The following is a 17,994-nucleotide window of genomic DNA, read 5'->3' as shown; positions in this document are numbered from 1 at the left end:
CATAGTGGGATATGGACTTGGTGCAAAGCAGTTTATGCAACTTATGAATCAGGGGAAGACCCAAATATAAAGTAGTTTTCACTTAAGATGGCATTTTTCCCCTCACTGTGGGTTGGTAGGCATCAATCAATCGATGTTTCTTGTAGATAATAACATGCCAATCCTAGCCCTGCATCCACAAACCAGCATTTCGTTGTGTATCTTATACAATGACGACAAAGCAATCTTGAATCTTGAACATAAATCTAATTATCTGCAGCCAGGCAAACACTGACAGGTCCTTGATTTTCTTCAAAATCACCTGTACATAATAATTTGTTCCAGCTGGGAACGTATTTGTTTTTTATTATTGAAAAATGTACAATTTGTTTACTCATGTAGATTATACTCACACACAAAAATACATTGCTCTTGAGCTACAGTCTTAAAATAATTGTTTCGGCTAATGCACAAAGTATGAATTAATTAAGAAACAAATATCATCCAAGAAGAGTAGAAACAGCACCATCATAAAACTCTGGGTATATTAACAGAAAACGTTCAGTAAGTTAATCATTGAATTCTAAGTTGACATACTGTACATTTTAGTGGGATGTTTGCTTGAAAACCCCTGTTGCAAGAACAACCACCGGCCTGCAAGCTGTAGCGATTCATGATTGGGACCAAGTATTCACTCCTCCACCTCCCACTTTCTGTAGTTACAGCTGTTTTTCTTGTTCTTCATTTTCATCCATCTGGCTTGATGCTGTAGCTCTGTTTAAACACAACTCTGCACTACCTTTTGTTGGCCAGCTGGTTCAAGTTGTACCAAAGTGCAGAGACAAGTTGAATGGCGTCAGGTGTAAGAGCTCTGACAGGTTTATTGCTGAAGAGGGCAGGGCAGAAAGGAGAGGAAACTATCCTTGGTATGGATTGGTCTGAGAAAAGGGAAGTGGCTTTGAGAAGCAATAGGGGAGCAGCAAAGGGTGCGAGACTGATGATTGAGCTGTTGACAGACATACATGCATGAGTGTGAGTGATTTGTAATAGCTGCAGATATGTGCTAGTTGTTAGAAGACAAGACTTTTTTTGAGACAAAAATTATATAAAAACAGTCAAACATACAAAGACATCCCTAGGCATCTTGTTGCATGATACTGTATACAAAGGATCAGGGAAGTGGTTTTCAATACCTCTGTCCACAGATGGGCTGTAAAGTGATACATCAGAAATAAAATGTGAGAATGGAAGAGCATTTCCAGACTGAAATACCTATGAGAGAGGAGAAAAAAGAAAAAAAAAAGACACATACTCTACACTGTGTGCTAGGTTCATTATTCTACAGTGGCAAGTAAAAGAAAGTGAACCCTCTAGAATTACCTGCATTTATGTACAAATTTATCTTAAAATATGGTATGACCTTCATCCAAGTTAAAATAATGTACAAAAACCATGTGTTTTAACTAGTAACACAATTATAATCTTTCATGTCTTTATTGAACCCATCCATTAAACATTCACAGGGCAGATGGAAAAAGTAAGTGAACTCTTGGATTTAATAACTGGTTGAACTTCCTTTGGCAGCAATAACCTCAAACACTTCTGATTGCTGTGGATCAGACTTGCAAAACATTAAGAAGGAATTTTGGACCATTCTTCCTGACAGAACTGCTTCAGCTCAGCCATCTTCATTGGATGTCTGGTGTGAATGACTCTCTATTGGGTTAAACCGATTAACCAGGAAATTTAAAAATTACAGGGTTATGAAATGCCATCATTATACATTAATACAAGATGTTCTAGATGAAAAAAAAAAATAAGCAGACTTTAGCTTAAAAAAACACATGCTAAAGTTGTAACATCAGTCCGTCGGGCCATTTCCCTGGGTGCAGCCATACTGGATTAGCCAAATAAATGGATGTATTAGAAGATGAAAACAAGGGTGGCGCTGCATGATGTAGGATTCCGCACATCATTCCATCCTGGATCCAAGATGTTTGGCTGATTGGCTTCATCAAGTAAAGCGAGAAAACTTTACTCCTGGGAAAAGCAGCAAATTGTGCAGTGAGCATTTTACAGAAGATTGTTTTGTGGAGGACTTGTATGAAAAAAAAATCACTGGGAAGAAGGGAGACACGAGGCAGAAATGACAACTGAAGCCAGACGTGATCCCAACTTTATTTCACCACAAAACACTGACACTGGCAGCATGACAGCATACCATGTCACACATCAAACGGATGGAAGATAAGCAGGTAAATATGTTTTAAATAAACAGGCAATAAACTAGCCACTACTTTATTTTGATTCCATTTCTAATACTTCATTGCCATAATTTTTGTGGAGAAATGCAAACAAATTGACCGAGAAGTCACGCTAGACCATAATATTACATTATAGTATAGCATGCACTTGTACACCTCTGCTGTGCTCACAGAAAATGACATTATGCACGATGGAGTTATGGTGGCCTCCCTGACAAAAAAGAGTCTCGTCTATTTTCATCACTTTAGTGGCTATATCGTTAAGAAGAAATTCAACATGCAGCTCTCTCTCTCTCATGTGTGTATATATATATATATATATATATATATATATATATATATATATATACACACACACACACACACACACACACACAGTGGGGCAAAAAAGTATTTAGTCAGCCACCAATTGTGCAAGTTCTCCCACTTAAAAAGATGAGAGAGGCATGTAATTTTTATCATAGGTACACTTCAACTATGAGAGACAGAATGGGGGGAAAGAATCCAGGAAATCACATTGTAGGATTTTTAATGAATTAATTGGTAAATTCCTCGGTAAAATAAGTATTTGGTCACCTACAAACAAGCAAGATTTCTGGCTCTCACAGACCTGTAACAACTTCTTTAAGAGGCTCCTCTGTCCTCCACTCGTTACCTGTATTAATGGCACCTGTTTGAACTCGTTATCAGTATAAAAGACACCTGTCCACAACCTTAAACAGTCACACTCCAAACACTACGCCGCCAGGGACTCAAATCCTGCAGTGCCAGACGTGTCCCCCTGCTTAAGCCAGTACATGTCCTGGCCCATCTGAAGTTTGCTAGAGAGCATTTGGATGATCCAGAAGAGGATTGGGAGAATGTCATATGGTCAGATGAAACCAAAATAGAACTTTTTGGTAAAAACTCAACTTGTCATGTTTGGAGGAGAAAGAATGCTGAGTTGCATCCAAAGAACACCATACCTACTGTGAAGCATGAGGGTGGAAACATCATGCTTTGGGGCTGTTTTTCTGCAAAGGGACCAGGATGACTGATCCGTGTAAAGGAAAGAATGAAGGGGGCCATGTATCGTGAGATTTTGAGTGAAAACCTCCTTCCATCAGCAAGGGCATTGAAGATGAAATGTGGCTGGGTCTTTCAGCATGACAATGATCCCAAACACACTGCCTGGGCAACAAAGGAGTGGCTTCGTAAGAAGCATTTCAAGGTCCTGGAGTGGCCTAGCCAGTTTCCAGATCTCAACCCCATAGAAAATCTTTGGAGGGAGTTGAAAGTCCGTGTTGCCCAGCGACAGCCCCAAAACATCATTGCTCTAGAGATCTGCATGGAGGAATGGGCCAAAATGCCAGCAACAGTGTGTGAAAACCTTGTGAAGACTTACAGAAAACATTTGACCTCTGTCATTGCCAACAAAGGGTATATAACCAAGTGTTGAGATGAACTTTTGTTATTGACCAAGTACTTATTTTCCACCATAATTTGCAAATCAATTCTTTAAAAGTCAGACAGTGATTTTTCTGGATTTTTTTTTCTCATTTTGTCTCTCATAGTTGAGGTATACCTATGATGAAAATTACAGGCCTCTCTCATCTTTTAAAGTGGGAGGACTTGCACAATTGGTGACTGACTAAATACTTTTTTGCCTCACTCTGTGTGTGTGTATATATATATATATATATATATATATATATATATATATATATACATACACACACACACAGTAAATATAAAACAGACTAAAAACTGACTTTTAGCTCAGTTTGTTTATTTGCGAGACATTTCCTTTAAAGTCTGGGTCTGACTGGGCCACTCCAAAAGGTGGATTTGTCTTTTTTTTTAAGCAATTTTGTCAGAGATTTACTTTGATGTTTTAGGTCATTGTCCTGCTGCATCACCCAACTTCTACTGAACTTCAGCTGGCAGACAGCCACCCTAACATTATCCGAGAGGATACCTTGAAAAACTTGGGAATTCAGTTTCCCCTCAAATGACCGCAAGCTGTTCAGGCTCTAAGGCAGCAAAAGCAGCCCAAAATCATGATGCTCTCTCCACTGTACTTCACCATTGGGATGATATTTTCATGTGCCCTTTTTATGCCATATGTAGTACTCTGTATTTTTCCCAAATAATTCAACCTTCATTTCATCAGTCCACAAAACATTTTCCCAGTACCATTGTAGAGTGTCAAGGTGCTCTTTGGCAAACGTCAGGCATGCAGCAATGTTTTTTGGAGAGCAGCAGTTTCCTCTACGGTGTCCTGCCATGGACATCCTGTCTGTTCAATGTTTTGTCTATGGTAGACTCCTGAACAGATATATTAGCCAGTTCCATAGATTCCTTCGAGCCTTTGTTTCTGTAGGGTTCTTCTTTGAGCTCATTGAGGATTCTGCTTTGAGCCTTTGGAATAATCTTGGCTGGGCCAAGTCTTCTATCTAGGGAGACTAGCCAAAGTACTAAACCATCTAAGGCTACATCCACACGACAACGGCAACGAGATTTTATTAAAAAAACTATCACGTCCACATGGGCAACAGATCAGTAAAATATCAGGTACATATGGCAACGCAATGCTTGCTGAAAACGATGCAATACACATGCCACACCTCTACGTGCACTGTAAGACGGTCCCATTGGAGACACCAGAACAATAGAAGTAGGACGCATGCGCATAAACCCCTTCTTCTACCCGGCGTGAAGTACTCACAGGAACAAACGCACAACAACAAGAAGATAGCTGTGACTACGTGAGGAAATCGTGCCTTCTGTGTGTACAAATTAGTTTTATTAGTGTGCATAGTTTTATATAACTTAATTTTTTTATTGTGTGAACATTTTGAAAAGCATTTTTATATAATTTATATAACTTTTTATATTGTGTGTGAACATTTTGAAAAGCAGTCTTATCCAATTAAAAAAAAGAAATTCAAGAAATGGTTCAGTTACTTGTTTATTTAAAAGAAAAACTGTACACAAAAGTGAATGCAATGCAGTGGTTCATACAAAACAGCAAGAGTGCTGCTTGTTCTAGTCATGTGGTTGTGACGTCATCGTAAACAAATCCGTTCTACTCATCCAGACGACTTTGCAACGGTGCCGTTGCCAGATTTTTCCACTCTGGAACCCGTTCTCAAAAAATATTGTTTTGGGGCACCCAAAACGCCGGTGCCGTGTGGACACCAGGCCAAAACGATAAACAATTTTATCAGATTCCCCTGAATCCGTTGCCATGTGGACAGGGCCTTAATTTGTTTAACAGTGAACTGATGAGTATTTAAAAACACATTGAGATTGCTTTGTAACCCTTTCCAGCTTTATGCAAATCAACGATTCTTGATCTTAAGTATTCTGAGCTCTCTCTTTTGTGAGGTATGGTTCACATCAGCAGATGCTTCTTGTGAATAGCAAACAAAATGTTTGAATGTCAAAGTAGCTCTACCCTACAGCTCCAAATTTGTTTCATTGATTGGACTTCAGGTTTGCTAATGCCTGACTCCAGTTAGCTTTAGGTTACATCCACACGACAATGGCAACGAGATGTTATTAAAAAAAATATCGCGTCCACATGGGCAACGATCAGTAAGATATCAGGTCCATATGGCAACGCAATGCTTGCTGAAAACGATGCAATACACATGCCACACCTCTAGGGGCGCTGTAAGACGGTCCCTTCGGAGACACCAGAACAATAGAAGTAGTAAGGACGCATGCGCATAAACTATTATGCGCGAGACTTCATATTAGCCACAAAGTCAGGAAAATCTGTTCGTAAAATTACATTATAATGACCAAATACAATGAAAAGTATTTTTCCAGTCTCACCTGTGAAAGGTAATCCCATGTGATCTCATTTGGACGGTAAACCTGTTGGTACAGTTAAACGCAGCACATGAATGAGGCATCTTTATTCTCCACTTTGACCTATCCAATATGGCGGCGAGGATGACGTATGATTCTACGCGGAAGGCGGCGTCTTTAATGGTCCGGAATAAATTGAATGCTACACGTTGATGGATTAATTTGTTGTTCTACGCCCTTTTTGAGGAATGTATTGTAGGACTTAAACCAACATCTGAAGAGGTGAGATCGCTCCTTTTTTTCCCTATTTTTGCTGGCGGGATTGAATCTGCCCTAAGGGCTATTTTCTCTCTCTCTCACTTTGCACCATTACACAATAAATATTCACAGTGAAAATATTTTGTAAGCGCGTTTCATCAACCAAGTTATAGGATTTGTTGACAACTCTCATCGAGTTCGTTACACTTCTACCCGGCGTGAAGCACTGACAGTCATGTGGTTGTGACGTCATCGTAAACAAATCCGTTCTACTCATCCAGACGACTTCGCAACAGCAACGTTGCCAGATCTTTCCACTCTGGAACCCGTTCTCAAAAGATTGCGTTTTGGGGCACCCAAAACGCCGGTGCCGTGTGGACGCCAGGCCTAAACGATAAACAATTGTATCGGATTCACCTGAATCCGTTGCCGTGTGGACAGGGCCTTAGTTGAACTGTCCTCTGGACTCCATTGAGGTGGTGGGTGAGAGGAGGATGTTAGCCAAGCTGACCACAATCATGGATAACCCCTCTCACCCCCTACATGAGGCTGTGGGGGCTTTAAGCAGCTCGTTTAGGCCTGTCCACACGGCAACAGATTCAGGTGAATCTGATAAAATTGTTTATCGTTTCGGCCTGGCATCCACACGGCACTGGTGTTTTGGGTGCCCCAAAACGAAATCTTTTGAGAACGGGTTCCAGAGTGGAAAAATCTGGCAACGGCGCCGTTGCGAAGTCGTCTGGATGAGTAGAACGGATTTGTTTACGATGACATCACAACCACATGACTGTCAGTGCTTCACGCAGGGTAGAAGTGTAACGAACTCGATGCGAGTTGTCAACAAATCCTATAACTTGGTTCATGAAACGTGCTTACAAAATATTTTCACTGTGAATATTTATTGTGTAATGGTGCAAAGTGAGAGAGAGAGAGAGAGAGAGAGAGAGAGAGAGAGAGAGAGAGAGAGAGTGAGAGAATAGCCCTTAGGGCAGAGTCTTTAGTCCAAACACTGCGGAAGCAGTACCAAACCGAGCACCGCCCGTGTGCTTTCCAAAAACAAAAACAATCCCGCCAGCAAAAATAGGAAAAAAAAAAAAGGAGCGATCTCACCTCTTCACATGTTGGTTTAAGTCTGACAATACAGTCCTCAAAAAGGGCGTAGAAGAACAAAGTAATCCATCAACGTGTAGCATTCAATTTATTCCGGACCATTAAAGAATTCTGGAGGATATCAGAATGTTGGCGTACCGGCTTCCATCTACCCCCATTCATTCCTCTTTCCGCATCTTTCGTTTTACGCTACTGACTAATAATCAAAACTTTATGTGGCTGATGCTACAGAAGAAGGGGTTTATGCGCATGCGTCTACTACTTCTATTGTTCTGGTGTCTCCGATGGGACCGTCTTACAGCGCACATAGAGGTGTGGCATGTGTATTGCATCGTTTTCAGCAAGCGTTGCGTTGCCATATGTACCTGATATTTTACTAATCCGTTGACCATGTGGATGCGATATTTAAAAAAATAAAATCTCGTTGCCGTTGTCGTGTGGATGTAGCCTTATTAGTAGACTGCTACACCCACGGTGTAAGAAGGAGAGGTACCGCAGGTCATTCATACCTACTGCTGTCAGACTGTATAACACCCACAACTTGTAACGTAGCACCAATAACCTGTTTGTCGTTATATTTGCACTACTTCACCACTACTACCTCTGCCATCTCTCATCGATGCAATTATGTGCAATTAATATAGGCCCTAAACTATTTTTATGCATACTTATATATAAATAATTTATGTATATGTGTGTATATATACAGAGTCTACCTGTAATGTGCAATTTTCCCGAGCCTCTCAATAAGGCAATTTTTATATATTTTTTCACGGTAGATAATGCAAATAGCCCTCTGTATTTAATCCTTCGTTTATCTACTTTTTATTTCAGTTTTATTTGTTATCTGTTTGACATTTTCTTGCTACTGTAACACGCGAATTTCCCCGATGTGGGATGAATAAAGTGAATCTAATCTAATCTAATCTAATCTAATCTAATCTAATCTAATCTAATCTAATCTAATCTGCCTAAGGGTTCACATACTTTTTCCAGCAAACACTGTGAATGTTTGAATGATGTATTCAATATGAACAAAAACAAAGTAATATGCTGTGCATTATTAGTTAAAACAGATTGTATTTTTTCATTATTGTATCTTAGATGAAGGTCAGACCATATTTTTAGGATACATTTATACATTAATGCAGGTTATTCCAAAAGGTTCACTTATTTTTTTCTTACCACTGTGTAATATATTTGGTAGAACACATACCTGTTGGCAGCTAGGCAGATTGGGATAGTTCACCAAGATCAGTTTGCTGAAGTTAAACTTATATGTGAATCGCTTTCCTTTGGTCTTGTAGAGAATCCGCTTATTGTAGTAATATCTGTCAATAATAGAAATGGTATGTATACATGTATTAATAGTATACATTCCTTAGAGTTCCACTGTTTTAGTCATGGAAGGCTTCCTTTTGAATGCATGTGTCCATTTGAATATGTATATTTATTTACGTGTGTGTGTGTGTGTGTGTGTGTGTGTGTGTGTGTACCTCAGTGCTCTGCTCAGTTTGTCATAGTTCATATGTGGCTTTCCCTTCCTCTCTCCCCACAGCTTGGCCAGTTGCTCAGGGTCTTGGATTATAAACTCTCCCCATTCACCACCCCACGTGATAACTCCACCCTGACCCTGCTCTAACAACTCCAACAGGAAATGCCACAGCTGGACTTGTCGAGAACCTGGAGACCAGGCTGGTTTATATGCCCAATCAGGAAACAACACTGCTGGAAAGAGGCCGAAACAGTTAACATTTAACCAATAATGAGCTTCAGGTAACTTTAATAACAGATGGATTAGGTATGTTCAATATAATACAGGCCTAGTCAGACAAATTGTCATTTGCCTTGGCACAATGCATGCTGGTCAGAATTTTTTTTTTTTTGCTTTGCATCTGCACTAGAGGTGTACCATGATGACTTTTGCCATCAGTAAAGTGGGTGCAATTTTCAGAGGTAAGCACTGCAGTTGTTCTCCACTAACTACAAGAGCTCAGAATTGACTCAATAACAAAAGAGCTTAGTCCTAATTAGTGGTACACTCCACCATCAACCATGTGTACAAAAAGTAAAAAAGGATCCATTTCAAGTTAATAGCTAATATGATTATGTAGTTGGCTAAATCTTGACCTTTCATTTATTTTCACTTCTGTGGGCACAAAAGACGATGGGACAGTACCCCCACACTGGCCCAAAGGGCTCACTTTGGGTTCAGGTTGAGAATACCTCTCAGATCAGTCCATGGGATGTGGAGTTGAATCCAAGATATCCTGTAATGGGATAAAGCAGCAGGTGTCATACTTCCCAGTCTTTGAGGTACATCCAAGCCTGCCTAAATTTTACCAAACCATGTGGCAAAATGTGGAATGGCCTGATGAGAACAAGTTAGAATTTTTTAGCACAAGATGTGTGTGTTGCAGGCAACACGGTGTATCAGTGGTTAGCACTGTAGCCTCACAGCAAGCAGGTTCTGGGTTCAAACCTGCCAGTCAAACGGGGCCTATTGGTGTGGAGTTTGCGTGTTCTCCCCATGCCTGTGTGGTCTTCTTCTGGGTGCTCTAGTTTCTTCCCACAGTACAAAAATATGCAGACTAGGTCAGCTGGCTGCTCCAAATTGCCCAGAGGTGTGAACATGAGTGTAAATGACTGTTTGTTTATCTCTCTGTACTAGCCATGTGATATATTGGAGACCTGTCCAAGGTGCACTGTACCCTGCCTCTTGCCCCGACGTCAGCTGGGATTGGCTCCACCTCACCCATGACCCTCAGTAGGATAAGTGGTATACACAATGGATGGATGGATATTTGGCACAAAAACAAGAGAGCGTCTCATCCAAAAAAAAACACAATACCAATGATGAAGCATGGTGGTGGTGACATCATGCTGTGGTGCTGCTTCTCTTCAGCAGGGACTGGGGCTCTATTCAAGATCAAGGAAATCATGGATAGCTCCAAATACCAATCTATTTTGGCACAAAACCTGCAGGTCACTGTTAGACAGCTTAAGATGAAGAAAATTTCACCTTCCAACATGATAATGACCAAAAGCACAAGTCATCAAAGTGGCTCAGATGATGTTCAATGTTTTGGAATGGCACAGTCAGAGCCCAGAGCCAGAAGAGGGCTGTGCACAAGAAATCCCCTCACAATTTAATAGTTCTGGAAAATTTTTGCAAGCAGGACTACAATTGAATTGCCAAATAAAGATGTGCCAAGTTGATAGACTCTTACCAAAAAATACTGTGCTATATTACAAGCAAAAGGTGCTTGCAGTATGTAGTAGCAACAACTTCATGAATTTTTTTCAATGACAATATTGAAAATATCTGACAAAAAATTCAAACTACTAATTTAAGGTCAGACAACTCAAGTAACAATTTAAGTATCCCTGTAGTTAACAATATAACTATCAGATCAGCAAATAGAATGTTTTACTCCCCTTTGAGAAATCGAACTAATTTCATTAATCTCCACATCAAAATCCTCAACTTGTAAACTAGATTCCTTACAAGCACGACTATTCAAACAGATAATACCTGAAGTAATTGAACCGCTTCTAAAAATAATAAGTTGTTCTTTTAGGATTGGCTATGTACTCAAATCCTTTAAACTAGCAGTTATCAAACCCCTGATTAAAAAACCTGACCTTGATCTCTGTCAGCCAGTGTCTAATGTCTTTTGCACAATACTCAATTCTATTAAGCTAGTGTGTCTCATCTGGTTTTGCAGAAACATACAACTGTGTGTCATCAGCATAACAGTGGAAACTAAATAAGTAAATTATCAGCCAATATCAAACCTCCCCTTTATCTCAAAGATCCTAGAAAAAGCTGTCGCACAGCAGTTATGCTCATATTTACATAGGAATGACATCCATGAAATTTATCAGTCAGGATTTAGACCTCATCATGGCACAGAGACAGCACTGGTTAAAGTAGTAAATGACCTACTGTTGGCATCTGCTACTTGTGTTGCTTGAGCTTAGTGCAGCATTTGATACCATTGATCATTCCATTCTTTTAGATAGACTAGAAAATGTTGTGGGAGTTAAAGGAATAGCCCTCTCCTGGCTCAGCTCTTATTTAACTGACCAGTATCAGTATGTTGATATAAATGTTGATTTGTCTAGACATACTGAGGTAAAGTTTGGTGTTCCACAAGGTTCTGTCTTGGGCCCACTGCTTTTTTTTTTTTTATATATATATATATATGTTACCTCTGAGTGATATTATTCGTAAGCATGGTATTAGTTTCCATTGTTATGCTGATGACACACAGTTGTATGTTTTTGCAAAACCAGATGAGAGACACCAGCTTAATAGAATTGAGGAATGTGTAAAGGACAGACACTGGATGCTTATGAACTTCCTTCTGCTTAATTCTGACAAGACAGAATTACTTGTACTAGGACCACATGCAGCTAGAAGTAGGTTTTCTGATTACACACTAACTCTGGATTGCCTTTCTGTTTCTTCACGTGCAGCAATAAAAGACCTCGGGGTGATTATTGACCCCAGTTTTTCATTTGAAACTCAATTCAATAACATTACCTGGATAGCTTTCTTTCATCTCAGAAATATTGCTAAGATAAATAATTTAATGTCACTACACAACACAGAAAAACTAGTTAATGCTTTTGTTACCTCCAGGTTGGATTATTGTAATGCCTTACTGTCTGGATGTTCCAATAAGTGCATAAACAAGCTCCAGTTAGTTCAAAATGCAGCAGCAAGAGTCCTTAAGAGAACTAGAAAATATGACCACATCACCCCTGTCTTATCCACACTGCATTGGCTCCCAATCAAATTTCATATTGTTTATAACAGGGTTTCCACGGAGTCTTAAAAAGTCTTAAAAAGTCTAAAATTTGATAATCCTAATTTAAGGCCTTAAAAAGTCTAAAATACGAGCATATTTTGCATTGTAGGTCTTAAATGTAATTTTGTGAAGTCTTAAATCCTTACGTCCATTTACCCCATTCGCTTTTTTTTGTTAAATGGGTTGGTGATATTCATAATTAGTCATATAGGCTAGGCCTACTTAGTATCAGTAGGCTACGCTGCAAACTACAAATGAGACACAGTGGAATCCGGCGTCTAGCCTGGTTGGCATGGTGATGCACAGGGCATGGTACGCGCGCATTTAGACAGTAGAGCCTAAAAGAAGCGAGGAAGATTGTCACAGTTTGTAGCAAAATGGGCAAATGCAAGTTTAACGACTGCTGGCTTGAACACAATGATTTCGTAGACTGGTTAAAATGTGTACCAAACAATCCGTTTGAGGCGTACTGCACATTGTGCAAAACAACTCTCAAACTCGGCACCCTGGGTGTAAAGGCACTGGAATCACATGCGAAAGCAGAGAAGCACCAGGCTGCCCATAAAAGTCTGCAACAATCGCATGCCATCACTCAATTTTGTTCACCGTTGTCAGGTCCAAGCACATCTCAAGATGGTGTATCAGCTAACTCCGTGCGAACTGTCACGTTACAACACACAAACCGTACGGAATCGAATGCCTCATCCAGTGATTTGCGGGATGTCTTTGGCTCCACTGCAACTTTAAAAGCCGAAGTGTTGTGGATTTTAAACACAGTGACAATGCATCACTCATAAAAGCAGTGACAAGATTGGGGAGCTTTTTCAGGCCATGTTTCCCGATTCTAACATTGCCCAAACGTTCCGCTGCGGCAATGTAGTGCTCTCTCTCTCTCTCTCTCCATTTAATCAATTTGTTAATGATCTAGCGTAATGCAGTGGTTTTCAAACTTTTTCAAACCCTTTCCTAACATACCTTTCTCCCTCTCTGACCCCACACCCCCATTTAGTCGGTTTGTCAATGATCTAATGCCATAAAGTTCCACTTCATGTTATGTTTCTGTTCCTCATTAATGCAAGCGCGCACCCTAGGGATGTAATGAGTTCATTGGTGAATGATGATAAATTTTGTTATTTTGAAAGTAATTCAGGCTCTCCCAATTTTCTTTATTTTTTATTTTTTTGTGCGGCATAAGTCTTAAATTTAACCTGTTATGGTCTTAAAAAGTCTTAAATTGAACTTGTTCAAGCCTGCAGAAACCCTGTTATAAAATACTACTCTTGACCTTTAAAGCACTGAATGGTCTCGCGCCACAGTACCTTAGTGAACTTCTGGTTCTTTATGACCCGCCATGCCTACTTAGATCAAAAGATGCAGGCTATTTGCTGGTACCTCATATAGTGAAGGCTACATCAGGGGATAGAGCCTTTTCCTACAAAGCCCCACAGTTATGGAACAGCCTACCAAGTAGTGTTCGGGACTCAGACACAATATCATAATTTAAGTCCAGGCTGAAAACATATCTGTTTAGTCAAGCCTTTTGTTAATAGTGTTTATGAGGTAATGGAGTAGATCTGGAGGGTCCTCAGACAGTGTTTTGGTAAACTGGGATGTATGGATGCTGTCATTCCCCCACTCACTTGCTCACTAAAGTTTGTTAACCGCGTAGTGGCTGGCTGCTTTATGTCCTGGGGCACCCTCATGCCTATGTTACCTTCTGGCTCTGCCCTTTTAATTATGCTGTCATAGTCAGTTTTGCCGGAGTCCCTGCTTCCACTCAGCACAAAATGTATACTGTTCTTACTCATCAGGTGACATTGGGCATACCTAACAACCTGTGTTTTCTCTCTCTCTCTCTCCCCACCCAAATCTGTCCTTCTGAGTTACATGTCAAGCCTCCGAGATTGAGATGCTAACCTCTTCTGCTCCTCAGACCTGCCTAATCCATCCTGATACCCCATGTCTGGCTGGAGTCTCATCACATTGCTCCTGTGGAGGATGGCTCCATATGGACAGTCAAAAGGTTGCACTTGGAAGATTGCTCTGGCCACTTACAGTAATGCTTTTATGGCGGAGGTCTACAGTTGACTTGCTAACTTTAGGACTGCATGAAACATGAGCTATGTATTAATCCCGTAATAACTACTTCTGGCCGATTAGAGCAGCAGAAACACTAAACTGTAGAAAATAATTTGGTTTGAAAACAGTAACCTAAACTTTGCAAAGTACTTAACTTTTGTCTTATGAATACCTGCAGTACAGAGTCCACACAATGCAAGTATTTTAACAGTAAAAAATAAACACATTGTAAATTCAGAAAAAATAAAAACAATACTTTAGTATACTGTATCCATGTTATATTCTTATTAGTTATGTTTTAATTCATTGCTTTAATTATTACTGCTGTGCATTTATACATGCTTCTGCTTTACAATGTACTCTGGCAAAGATCTACTCTATATGCTCTTTCAAGTGAAAAAAAAATCAAACACACACGTACATCAGCATTCTCAGAGAACTCAAAAAATCTCAGATAACCTCTGCTGAATTGTAATTCTCATGCACATCAAAGCACCAGTTGCATAAACACACACAGACAAGCACTTACTTTGGCTCCAGTATGGTGAAATGAGAGGTCCAATATTTGAACTGCAGCAACAATGCATCTATAAGAAGATAAAAATTTTAGTAGCATACTCGATAGATTAAAACATTTTGGTTACAGTTCCGGGGCAGCATGGTGGTGTAGTAGTTAGCACTGTCGCCTCACAGCAAGAAGGTCCTGGGTTCGAGCCCAGTGGCTGGCGAGGGCCTTTCTGTGTGGAGTTTGCATGTTCTCCCCATGTCTGCATGAGTTTCCTCTGGGTGCTCCAGTTTCCCCCACAGTCCAAAGACATGCAGGTTAGGTTAATTGGTGGCTCTAAATTGACCGTAGGTGTGAATGAGTGTGTGAATGGTTGGTTGTCTCTGTGTCAGCCCTTCGATAACCTGGCGACTTGTCCAGGGTGTACCCTGCCTCTCGCCCATAGTCAGCTGGGATAGGCTCCAGCTTGCCTGCAACCCTGTAGAACAAGATAAGTGGCTACAGATAATGGATGGATGGGTTACAGTTCCAGTCAAAAGTTTGGACACACCTCATTTGTAGGTTTTTCTTTCTTTTGACTATTTTATATATTGCAGAATGACACTGAAGACATCAAATCTATGAAATAACACACATGGAATTTTGTGGTAAACAAAAAAAAGTGTGAAAAATAAAACGTTCCATATTTTAGATTCTTCAAAGTATCCACCATTTACCTTGATGAAAGTTTTGCACACTATTGGCATTAACAAGCTTCATGAGGTAGTCACCTGGAATGACTTTCAATTAACAGGTGTGCCTTGTCAAAAGTTAATTTGTGGTATTTCTTGGTTTCTTGATGCATTTGAGACCATCAGTTGTGTTATGTTGAAGTACAGTTGGTATACAGTAAATAGCCCTATTCGACAATAGCAGTAATCCATATTATGTCAAAAACCACTCAACTAAGTAAAGAGGAATGACATGTTAACATGTATTGCCCTGCTATTATGCACTTTATGGTATTTCCTCTCTGTTATGTACTTTTACCATAAAGTGTTCACACTTGGACCCAGATGGGGCATGTGCAGTGTTGTTGTGATGTTGGGGCACATGTGAAGAGGACTGTTTTGTTTTGGACTGTAATTGTGAGCTGAATAAAGCAATTAAAGTATAAATAAACGTCATATTTATTGAGTCTAGCATTGGTAACAGAGGATGGTTAGTAACTACAGAATTCTGCTGAAGTTTGATGAAGCCAAGCCATACAAGTGTTGGAAAAATGAAGTCAACATCTGGAGACGTATTACTGAGTTCGATAAGAAGAAACAGGCTCTTGCTGTCACTCCAGGCCTTGAAGGAAGAGCCAGGGAGACCGTGATGTAAATACCCACAGAGGATTTGGACAGCGATGACGGTATGCAGACATTGTTAACGAAACTGGATGAGGTGTTCTTAAAGGAGGAAAAAGACCAGGAATACGAAACCTACTCTTATTTTGATGGCATTTCAAAGAATAGTGCTGTGTCCATGGCAGACTACATTACTGACTTTGAACAGAGATACAACTGGATGAAAAAGTATAAAAACAATGAGACTGCCTGATGCTGTGTTAGCTTTTAAACTGTTGGACACTTTTTGTCTAGATGAGAAGAGCAGACAAATGCCATTAACAGCATGCACGGAATTGACATTTGCCTCTATGAAATCATCACTGAAAAGGATTTTTGGAGGCACAATGCCAGGCACATCAAACAGAATACAAGTGAACCAGGATATGGTGTTTTTCACAGAGCAAAGACCGCAGGAACAGATGGAATAACTTCATGTTAGAGGGGACAACAAAGGCAACCATTACCAGGCACCAATCTACTGGATAAATTTGGCAAAAGATGACGATGTGCCATTCGTCAGAGCACATTTCACTGGACTAATGACTGTCCTCACAGGAAAAATGAACATGTAATATTAATTGCAGATGTAAATGTTGAGGAATGTAACATCACACTATTTACTAAAGCCTCCATGCTTGACTCAGAAATATTTCTGGCTGAATCACAAGGGTCAGCTATTATTGACACTGCTTGCGCTCGTACAGTATGTGGGAAGAAATGGCTAGAAAACTACATGAAGGAACTCAGCCAAGACCAAGTGAACAAGATGCTACAAACAGAAATTCCCAGTTGCAGACCATTTCAATTTGGAGATGGAAATGTAGTATACTCAAACAGAAAAGTGAAAATACCTGCTAATATAGGTCAGACAAAATGCTGTGTTGAAACTGAAGTGGTTCAATTTGATATTCCACTTCTGCTGAGCAAAACATCCCTAAAGAGGGCTGGAACAGTTTTAGACATGAAAAATGACAGTGCTGTGATGTTCAAGCAGCCTGTACCTCGAGTTCACCAGTTCTGGCCACTACCGTGTGATATCAGAGACAAAGGCACTGAGAAGAATCAAACTGAAGATGATATCCTTATAGACACAGAAAAAAATGTCCACAGATGAGAAACACAAAGTTCTCCTGAAACTTCACAAGCAGTTTGGTCATGCATCCACAGATCGCCTACAGAGGTTAATCCAAAGCTCTGAAAATAAAGACCAAGAATGTGTCACCATTTTGCAATAAATAGTACTTGACTGTGACATATGCCGGAGGTACAGCAAAACCAACCCAAAGCCTGTAGTGGGTTTGCCTTTAGCTTCAGAATACAACGAGACAGTTGCAGTCAACCTGCATGAGTTAGAGCCTGGTGTATGGTACCTCTACATCATTGATCACGTCACATGTTTCAGCACAGGTAACAGTGTGAAAATGAAAGTCCTCTGAGATTGTGAACTCCATTCACACATGGATAAGTGTTCACGGTCCCCCACAGCGACTTTACAGTGACAATGGTGGACAATTCAATAATGAGGAGATCAGGGACATGGCAGAAAACTTCAACATTGAGACCTGAACAACAGCAGGATACAGTCCCTGGAGTAATGGACGACTGGAGAGACAGACACTGAAAGAAATCATCCAGAATGTGAAATGAGGAAATGGATGTGACTGGCAAACTGCTCAAGACTGGGCCCTTATGGCTAAGAACAGTATGCTCAATGTTTATGGATACAGCCCACATCAACTATTATTCAGGCAGAATCATAACCTCCCCTCTGTATTAACTGATAAGCTACCTGCTTTAGAGGGTACCACTAA

At 40.2% G+C, this 17,994-nt stretch overlaps 1 protein-coding gene across 1 annotated transcript; it reads right to left on the bottom strand.

Annotated features, from left to right (window-relative positions):
* Positions 1 to 511: 511 nt before the first annotated feature.
* LOC132871195 (ETS domain-containing transcription factor ERF-like) lies at positions 512 to 14,887 on the bottom strand. The gene is made up of 5 exons (XM_060905301.1): positions 14,835 to 14,887; positions 8,906 to 9,134; positions 8,626 to 8,740; positions 1,173 to 1,251; positions 512 to 985 (listed from the first exon to the last, which is right to left on the bottom strand). Coding segments are annotated over exons 1-5 (513 nt in total). The 5' UTR covers positions 14,836 to 14,887; the 3' UTR covers positions 512 to 896.
* Between the last annotated feature and the right edge of the window lie 3,107 nt (positions 14,888 to 17,994).

Source organism: Neoarius graeffei, chromosome 23, assembly GCF_027579695.1.
Source record: "Neoarius graeffei isolate fNeoGra1 chromosome 23, fNeoGra1.pri, whole genome shotgun sequence".
NCBI classification, from domain to species: Eukaryota; Metazoa; Chordata; class Actinopteri; order Siluriformes; family Ariidae; genus Neoarius; species Neoarius graeffei.
This window is presented reverse-complemented; position numbering and strand designations above follow the sequence as displayed.

Excerpts from the sequence above, each read along its gene's own strand:
- LOC132871195 (XM_060905301.1), bottom strand. Across the intron at positions 8,741-8,905 it reads AAACTGAGCAGAGCACTGAG|ATATTACTACAATAAGCGGA; the intron begins GTACACACACAC and ends TATTATTGACAG. Across the intron at positions 1,252-8,625 it reads ATCTGCCTAGCTGCCAACAG|GTATTTCAGTCTGGAAATGC; the intron begins GTATGTGTTCTA and ends CCTCTCTCATAG.